General features: G+C 41.4%; 1 protein-coding gene and 1 pseudogene across 1 annotated transcript; both read right to left on the reverse strand.

Annotated features, from left to right (window-relative positions):
• Window positions 1–5745: 5745 nt before the first annotated feature.
• LOC142458654 (tyrosine-protein kinase Yes pseudogene) lies at window positions 5746–6689 on the reverse strand (annotated as a pseudogene).
• Window positions 6690–7064: 375 nt separating this feature from the next.
• Window positions 7065–8018, reverse strand: LOC142458174 (olfactory receptor 1P1-like). Its single transcript, XM_075559227.1, has one exon. The coding sequence runs from the start codon at window positions 8016–8018 to the stop codon at window positions 7065–7067; it is 954 nt and encodes a 317-aa protein (XP_075415342.1).
• Window positions 8019–10274: the final 2256 nt, after the last annotated feature.

Genomic DNA, 10274 nt, shown 5'->3' on the forward strand with positions numbered 1-10274 from the left:
GGGTTCTCTCTTCTGTTTCACTTATTATGTTCTTAACCTTCTTGGGCAGCACAATCTGATTATTGAAGCTAATTAGTATCATTGGGTAGACCAAACCCTCCCACTGTATTATTTTTCTTTTTAAAAAAGTTTATTCTAGTTCCTTTTCACTACAGTTTAAAATTGCTTTGTCTATATACATGCACAAAAATCTTGTGGAGATTTTGATAAGAGTTACATTGAAACTGTATACCAATTTGAAGGGAACTGGAATTCAAAATCATGATATATCTCTCCATTTGGTTATTGGTTTCTTTACAGAGATCTTTTTTTAATTTTATTTTTCCAAAACCATTTTATTGGGAATTAATACACATATATCATCCCATAGTTTAATTACTTCAAGCAGTATTTTTAATGCTCAGATATTTGTAAATTGAAATGAATCATTCTATGATATTTAGAAATAGTTGTCAAATAATTCTGGCATCTCCATCATCTTAGTATTGACATCTGTTATCTTTCTGTGGTTTTCTTACATTTCAATGGTAGCAGAAATTTTTGGTTTTCTTAATCTCAAGTAAGACAGTAGACCTGAATGCTGATGGCGGCCTCCATAGCTTTTGCTCTTCTAACCCTGTTATTGATTATAAGTGTAACCCTGTTATTGATTATAAGTGCAGATTTATCTGTATTAGGTCTCTTTCTATGAAACTACCAAGAATGGCTTCTTTTTTCTTGCTTAAACACTAACTGAAGCATATTTCCTCTACTCCATTTACTAAAATGCTACCCCCAAGTCTAAGGTTCACCTCCATTTGTAGAGCTAGGTGAAATGCCACAAGTGCACAAGAGCAGACTTTCTTTTTTGTGTGTTCTTCTGATATTAAGTTTATTGAGGGAAGAAATATACCTTTAATATCTTTATAACTTTAAAATGAAGGACGACTCAATTAGAATTAGTTATGGGGGTGAAATTGAAAGGTATCACAGGAGGCTCCAAAATGTTCATGGAAAAATCCATTATCTTTCTCCTATTTATTCTGCATAGTTGTCAAGGATTCATTATCTTTGTAATATTCTTTTATTAACATTATTAACAAGTCATTCTATTAGGGGTTCTTATATATAGCAATGACCCCACAGGTATAGAGAACTACAGACCAATATCTCTAATGAACGTAGATGCAAAAATGCTCACAAAATATTGGCCAATAGAATACAAAAGTATATAAAACATATCATCCACTATGACCAGGTAGGATTCATCCCAGGGACACAGAGATGGTTTAACATCTGAAAATCCATCATATTATACACCACATCAGTAAGAAAAATTATTATAAGAACCACATGATAATATCGATAGATGCAGAAAAAGCATTTGACAATGTCCAACACCTATTCCTAATTAACACACTCACGAAGATAGGACTGGAAGGAAAATTCCTTAAGCTAATACAAACTACCTACAAAAAGCCAACAGTCAACATCATAGTCGATGTAGAAAAAGGGTACCAGATAAGGATGCTTCTTGTCCCCACTTCTATTCAATATCATACTAGAGGTGCTATCTAATAACATAAGACAATGGAAGGAAATTAAAAGTATCCAAATGGGAGAGAAGGAGGTGAAACTATTGCTATTTGCAGACGACATGATCCTTGAAAACCCCAAATGCTTCACAATGGGAATACTTACCGTGATTACAGAGGACTATGGAAAAGTGGTAGGATACAAGATCAACAAACAGAAGTCAATAGATTTGCTACATACATTGGACAGGACTATGAAAGAGGAGATCAAGACGGCAGTACCCTTCACAGTAACCAAAAACAAACTGAAAAACCTAGAAATATATTTAACAAAATAAAATAAGACCTATACAAGGAAAACTACAAGACCCTGTTACAGGAAATCCAAAGCGATCTCCACAAATGGGAGAACATCCCATGCTTGTGGATTGGAAGGCTCAACATAGTAAAGATGTCGACTTTACCCAAAGCACTTTATAAATTTAATGCTATTCCAATTCAAATACCAACAACCTTCTTCAAAGAATTGGAAAAATTGACACCAATTTCATATATAGAGAGAAGCACAGAATTAGCAAAGAATCCCTCAACAAAGGGCAAAGTTGGAGGACTCACTTTACCTAATTTTAGCACCTACTACACAGCCACAGTGGTCAAAACAGCATGATACTGGCATAATGACAGATACTCAGACCAATGGGAAAGAACAGAAAGCCTAAAAGTAACACCATCAGCATATAGACAACTGATCTTCAATAAGGATCCCAAAAAATTGAGTGGGAAGCAGATACCCTCTTTAACAAGTGGTGCTGGAAGCAATGGATACCCACATGTAGAAAAATGAAACAAGATGTTTACCTCACCCCATGCACAAGAACAAACTCAGGGTGGATCACAGACCTAGAAGTAAAACCCCAAACCATGAGGACCATCGAGGAAGGAATTGGGACTAGCCTAAGATCATGGGTCCAGGAAATTCATGAACTCACTGCAATAGGGAAGGGCACACACACAGGTGAACTGGAAATCAACAAATGGGTTTTAATAAGAATAAAATACCTATGCGCCTCAAAAGAATTCATCAAGAGTATAATAAGGCAATTCACTGGCTGGGAGAGGATTTCTAGTAATGACACATCAGACAAGGGCTTATTACTAAAATCTACAACACCCTCATGGCCTGCAAAAAGAGGAAAACCATTAACCCCCTAAGGAAGTGGACAAAAGAACTGAAAAGAAATTTCACTAGGGAGGAGACCCGTATGGCCAACAAACACATGAGAAAGTGTTCCCGTTCATTAGCCATAAGAGAAATGCAAATAACTCAACCCTAAGATACCATCTAATACCCCTGAGGTTAGCCCAAATCAGAAAATTGGAGAGCAACAAATGTTGGAGGGACTATGGTGAAATAGGAACTCTCCTCCATTGCGGGTGGTCATGTACATATGTACAGCCACTGTGGACAGCGATCTGGTGATACCAAGAGAAAATGGAAATTGATCTACCGTATGACCCAGCCATCCCTCTACTGGGCATATACCCAGAGGAGGTAAGAAATAAAACACGACCAGTCATCTGCACACCAATTTATTGTGGCTCAATTCACAATCACAAAAAGTTGGAAACAACCTAAATTTCCATCGATAGATGAGTGGATTATTAAACTCTGGCACATACACAAAATCGAGCACTATGCAGCACTAAAAAGCACGGATGATCACAAGAAACATGTCGTTTCATGGGAAGAGTGTTGGAAGGAATTTTGTTAAGTGAGGTAAGCCAATCGCAAAAGGACAAGTATAACATGAGTCCCCTGAGGTCAATGTAATCAACACAGAAGGAATAGAAGAAAAGGCATTTATCTAACAATATATGGGTGGAAGCTTAGGCAGTTTTGGGGAGGTCAGACCAAACCCAGGGAGGTACATGTGAATCCAATATAAAGAAGGGGAAAGAGGGAAGGAGGAGGGAGAGTGGGGGTGGGGAGAGACTGAGATGATGACATGGGGGGAACAGGGCATTAACCCACCCAGGGGAAGAGTATTGGTTGTGTCTCCACAGAATTGGAGGGAGCATACAGACCCCACCACAGCACGTCAAACCAGGAGGGCAATATAACATGTGGAGGAATGCATGAAAAGACGGGACTACAGGGCCAGCCCCAACCAGAACCAGCCTGACCCCTGCCCTGGAAGTGTGTGCCACAGAGAACGACACTAGACCTTCTGGTGGGGGGAAGGAACCAATTTACCATGCCCACATGGAAGCAAACCAGGAAGGAAAAAGAGAAAGGGGCAGTCGGCCTAGATCCCATATAGGCACACCAAGACCAGAGGATGAGGTCCCTGCAAGGAGCTGCTAAGGCACAGAGAGGGCTGTGGGACTACCAACAATTCAAGACATGTTGCCCCATAACTGGAGCATACAGAAGCAGGGGACAATTATGGGGACACACGCGGGGAGGCAGTGTGGGAATGGAATATAGCAGATCAGCAATTGGAGTAAAGCCAAGCCACAGAGCCCCTAAGGAGCCCTAAGAATGGACTTCAGGCCAGGAGGAGCAGCCCCCGGATCTCCCTCAGGGGGGAGGGTCTCATGGGGACCAGCAAACAGACCTGGACCTATGTAGGGTTTTTTTTTCTTCTTTTCTCTCTCTTTCTCATCTTTTTCTCTTTCCTTTCTTCAACCATTTGTTTTCTTATTGTTCAGACTAGTACATTGATAGTTTGCCTAATTATATGGGTTGGACATCGGAGCGAAGCCATGGAGAAGGCAGTGGGGCCAGTGGCCCCAGAAGGTAGAGGGGGAAGAAGGAGATGGGGAGACGGGTGTGGTGAGTGGACGGTGTCATGGACAGGGGAATAACTAGGGAAGCAGACCCAGCATCTAGGAGAGGGTAGAGATCCGTAAGTATTAGAGCAACACCAAGCTAGCGGAGAGGAAGCACTACGAGGTGGAAGAAGGGGGAAAGTGATGGCAGGAAGAGGCAAAAGGAAACAGAGGCAAGCTCTGGGAAGCAAAGGCATAGATAGGGAGATTAACAGAGGTGTGCACTTATGCAAATACATTAATCCATAACAATAGTGGTATTATATATACATATATTTATAAGGCAATACGCTGAAACTGCAGATGGGCTTTGGGCCTCAGCTCATACCTTCCCTCAATACAAGAACACTTTGTTCTAACAAACTGGCATTCTGTGCTGTTCACCACGCCCCCAACACAATCACGGAAGACAGAATGGGTGTATAAGCAGATGTGGTGAAGACAGAGGACGGTGCCTGGCTATTAAAAGATATAGTGTCTGACGTCTTAAAGGCTTGAAGTTAAACAATCACCCATCCAACAGTGAAGCAACAAGCCCACATGGAAGAAGCACCCCAGTATTTGCGATCATGAGGTGTCATCAAGACCAGGCAATGGACACCAGAAGGTTCATAACAAATAGTAAATAAGCAAAAATGCATTGGTGAAAATGGAGGGGGGTTGGAGCAGAGACCCAAAGCTTATCTGTGGACAATAGAACACCCCTCCCCCATACAGAGGGGTCACAGGGAGGTGATGAGTCCATCAGGGTGCAGTAGAGCACTAATGGGTCATGCAATATACCTCTGATCCCTTGAGGCCTCCTCAGGCCCCCCACCTACCCACCTACCGCTATCATGACCTCAATGCTGCTTCCCAATCTAGTCTAGATGGGAGCATGTTGGCAAGAGATAAAAGTCACAGCACATGTAACCCAGGAATAAGAATGGGAATAGAGATACCAAAAAGGTAGGGGAAGGCAATGAGAGGTGGGGAGGGAGGGAGCACCAATCACAATGAATGGCACAAAACCACACACCCCCAGCCAGGGGGAAGAACAACAGAAACCAGAGGGGGAGGGAGACAGCGGTCAGTGTGAGATTTGAAAATAATTAACAATCTACAATCTATCAAGGGGCCATGAGGGTTGGAGAGGGGGGAGGGGAGAGAAAAAAGGAGCTGATCCCAAGGGCTCAAAGGAAAGTAAATGTGTAGAAAAGAACGATGGAATATATGTATGAAGAGCCCCAAATAAAATAATTTTGTAAAAATGAAGAAAATGTTCCAAATCTGATTGTGATGATGATTATTCAACTCTTCTTGATGTGATTGGACTATTGTGTGTGCGTGTGTGTGTGTGTGTGTGTGTGTGTGTGTTTCCACTATGGCAGATTGGTGCATATAAAACAGGCTACTTGACTTATAAATTTTCTCCTGGCTGATCCTGCGGCTCTGTAGCAGTAAAGTATTCTTACAAGAAGGACTGGATATATTCAAATACTGGCCTTTCATCAGGGTCCTTCTTCCAACAAAGACTCATCAATTGACGCACGGATTCTGAACAGCCCCGAGGACAAGGCATCCAGCACTTCTCAGTTCGCCATACCTGGATGGCACTCTGCTTTTTGCTACCAGTTCTGTCTGAACAATTCCAAATGACCATATATCAGGCTTTATTGCACATCGACCACACAGAACAGCCTTGTGAGCTGTCCATTTGATTGGAACTTTTGCACCTTGTCTTATAGTATAGTATATACATGGTCTTCGATCAACCTTGCTAAACCAAAGTCTGCTATTTTACACATAGGATTTTATCCTATAAGAATATTAGCATCCCAAAGGCATCAGTGAAAAGAACTCATTCTTTCATTATATGCCATGCTGCCAGCAATCTGAGCAACCATATGAACCAGCTGTGGGAATGTCAAAAACTTTCTATCTCCTTCCTTTAGGATTTTTAATAAGCTTCCTTTTGACATCAATCCAGTAACGATGTAAACTGGTGCTTCAGAAACAATAGTGTGTAGTGGTACAAGTTTATCTTGTCTGAATTTTTTCATGATCTGAGCCTGTGAAGAAAAGCTTCGGGCATCGTTGAACCTGGTTTTAGGGTATTCACTATACCTTTTGTGCGTCTATTTCCTGTGCCCATCTGCACTTCACCTAAATAGCCTTGTCCAAATTTAATATCCAGTTTTAAAGTTTTCAAGGGATTTCCCAAACGTCTTCTGATAGGTTTAAAAATGGGACCCACACTTGTTAACATAGGACATAAGCCATCAACATGTTCACCAATTTCTGCAGAGTCTCAAGATGTCCTCCAGTTGTACTATAGTACCCACCCTTGTCAAGTTTCCCAATTTAGCAGCTCTGTGATCAATGATGATTTCAAATTCGCCAATGTAGCTGGGCTTCATCAGCACGGTTCGTAACCGGGTGGCACTGGCCTCTCTTCTCGGCATTACTGATGCTCTTGAGAGCATTGACCAGGACGTTCCTGCGCACCATTATGGCAGCACAGAAAGATGGCAGGGAGAGGAAGGATGAAAAGTTATTTTTATAGGTAAAAATAAATAAGCAAACTCTAACCGATTATGTTAATGTACAATGTAAATCATTCTTTTCCTCAACAATACAAACTCATGAAAGGGAGTCAGGGAAGGGGAGGCAATAAGGCACAGAGTTTGTGGAGTCCCTTGTGCAAGGTGTGGAAGACACCTAGTTTGTCTACAGAAGTCACTCAACCAATGAGAAAGCGACTTTGCCCCTGAGAAGTCTCCCCAGTGCATCCTTCATGTCCTTATTTCGCAGGCTGTAAATGAAGGGATTTAGCAGGGGGGTCACCACTGTGTACATGACAGCAGCTGCCGTGTCCTCCTCTACTGAATTGGTGGAAGAAGAAGAGGGGCACAGATAAGCTCTGATCACCGTCCCAAAGAACAAGGCAACAACAGCAAGGTGGGAACCACAGGTGGAGAATGCTTTGCACCTTCCCTGGGCAGAGGGGACTCTGAGAATGGCGGAAACAATGTGAACGTAGGAGACCAGGATAAGTATAAATGGAATTAAAATGACTGCTCCCCCTAAGAAGAGAAGCACAAGCTCATTCACCTGGGTATCAGAGCAAGACACCTTCATCAGGGGTCCCAGATCACAGAAGAAGTCAGGAATGACCTTCTTAGAGCAGAAGGAAAGTTGGAATATGAGGAAGGTGTGGGTCATAGCAACAAGATTGGTAAGGATCCAGCAGGCAGTCACCATGAGGCTGCAGCGCCGGGGGCTCATGATCATCCTGTAATGAAGAGGATGGCAGATGGCCACATAGCGGTCATAGGCCATTGTAGCCAGCAGAAAGATGTCCATATCTCCAAAGGTCAAGAAGAAGTAGAGTTGACCCATGCACCCTGCATAGGAGATGGACCTACTCTGGGTCTGGATGTTCACCAGGGCCTTGGGCACAGTGGTGGAGGTGAAGAGGATGTCTGCACAAGACAGGCTGGCCAGGAAGAAGTACATGGGGGTGTGGAGATGCTTGTTAGTGCCAATGGCCAGGACGATGAGTAGGTTTCCAGCCACAGTGATCACATACATCCACACGAAGAGAAGGAAGAGAATGCGCTGCTGCTCTGGCCGTTCTGAAAGTCCCCAGAGGAGGAATTCAGAGATGCTGGTCTGATTCTCTCGTGCCATGAGCTCAGAGGCCAAAGAGCGAGGCCACAGCGATACACATACAAATGCTCTGAACCTATTTTGCCTTGAATAAGTGCTGAGCATGTCATTCTTGGAATGCTAGGGGGGGAAAGGACGAATGAAATGAATGCATTTGTATTCATTTAACCAATTACACTACACTTGCACTAATCAACCAATTATACTACACTATGAACTTTTATTGACACTAAATGCATGATGCTAGGAAATGTGGGAGACATAAGTCTAAAACATTAAAATAGGTTCCTTGCTTGATTTATCTGTATAACTTTTTGTCCCAGATTTCTTCATTGTTTCTTTTTCTATACTTACTGAGGAATTCAACATGCTTCCATTCATTCTACAAATATTAAGTACCAACGGTATCCTTGGTATAGCTTTATTAAAAAAAGAAAATAATAATATGATAGTCATGATAACCTTCGCAACTCTATCTAATGAGATGGACATAACTACCTATATTAAAATGAAGCTGTTCATGCATCAAAATTCAACAGTATTTGGTGTACATATTTTTTAAGTGAACCAGGCAGGGTCTAGGATGTGAGGGACCTTGAATACTTAGTTGAGGAGTTATGGCCTTATGCTATGTAGGGCAAAGGACTTTAAATATGTATTCTATTGTGTTTTAAGTTTACACAATAAGTTAGACTCGCATTCAACCATTCATATCAATTGGTTATATTCCACATGCCCACCTTTCCCACCCTCCCCTATTTCCATCCATCTAGTTTCCCTGCCTCTTCTTGCTTTCTCCTGGTTACTTTTAGGTAAATGTTGACCTTTTGGTCTCACAAAATTGATCATTTACAGTAGCACAATCCTTGCAGGTGTAATTGTTTATTTTAAAAGCCAGTCTGTTATTTGATTGAAGAGTGGGATCCTGGAGGGGCTTTAGTTCTAGGGTAAAAGGGTTTCTCCAGTGCTCATCTTGGGAATTTTCTAGTCTCTATCAGTCCTATAAGTCTGGTCTTCTGAAAATAAATTTGAATCTTGTTCTAAGTTTTTCTTCTATTCTGACGTGGCCTTTCCAGTGTAGTGGTAGTCAGGCACCATATTGATTCTTCTAGTCTTAGGGGAAAAGAGAGTGTGACTCACACAGGCTATTAGTTTGTGAACCAATTTTTTCTGTGCTTCATATGCAGGACCTTCGATGGCTGCTCATACATTTTTAAGATCCCAGATTCTATTTACAAACTAGGATATAGGGCATTATCTTAATCAACAAAGTCATACCAGTTGACCTAGTTGTCCTTTGAGACCATGCCCTGAGCCTTCAAACCAGTGAATCAATCCCACAAAGTGTTTTGGCTGTGTCTAAGAAGCATGTCCCCAGTACACTTTATTGTATAGATGAATAAATATTTGCAGCACATACAAACATGTATATATTTATGCCCACAAAAATAACTATATATCTCTTACATATGCACATGTACTTCCTTATGCCTCCTAACCCATATATAGCATACATATGTACCGATGTAACCACCCAAACCTTGCTTATCATTACTGTTGTTGCAACACTGTATAACTTTTACCATGGCTCTCTTATTTCAGATACCTCTCACTGTCTTCGTTTTCTTCCGTCAAGTTGTGATGACTTGCCTGTCGGCAGAGTTAACAAACAACTGCTATATAATAAGTGATTCTTCCTTCCCCACTTCCCATTCGAGGAAGCTTCAAAGAATGTTGCTTTTTGTGTGCAGACCTATTCGTGACTTTTAATAAAAGCAGTAACATATACTTTTGTGGCTAGCATATTTCACTCAGCAAAAATATTCTCCAGATTCATTCATATCATAAGCTGTTTCACAGACTCATCATTATTCTTTATCATTGAAGAGTATTCTGTTGTAGATATGCATTGCAATTTGTTTATTCATTCAGCCACGGATGGCCCTTGGGTTACTTCCATCTTCTTGCTACTGTAGATTCCACTGAGGTGAACATGGATGTACAAATGCTTATTCATGCCACTGCTCTTATTCTCTAGAATACTCCCAGGCAACTAAGAGTGGGATTACTGGATCATAAAACTTGGAGTGCTTTCTTCTTATAATTCACAAGTGTTTTAGATTTATGGCCATCCCTGTCCACCAGTTTCACTGAAAGTCACAATTTTGAACTTTTAACTCTCCTCATGGTCGCTTTGCATGGTTTTAAGTCAAGAAGAAGGAAATTATGATCTCTGTGGTTGCTGCTTAGCCTTGAATAACTAACTCTGGTGTAAAG

This window comes from Tenrec ecaudatus, chromosome 10, assembly GCF_050624435.1.
Source record: "Tenrec ecaudatus isolate mTenEca1 chromosome 10, mTenEca1.hap1, whole genome shotgun sequence".
NCBI classification, from domain to species: Eukaryota; Metazoa; Chordata; class Mammalia; order Afrosoricida; family Tenrecidae; genus Tenrec; species Tenrec ecaudatus.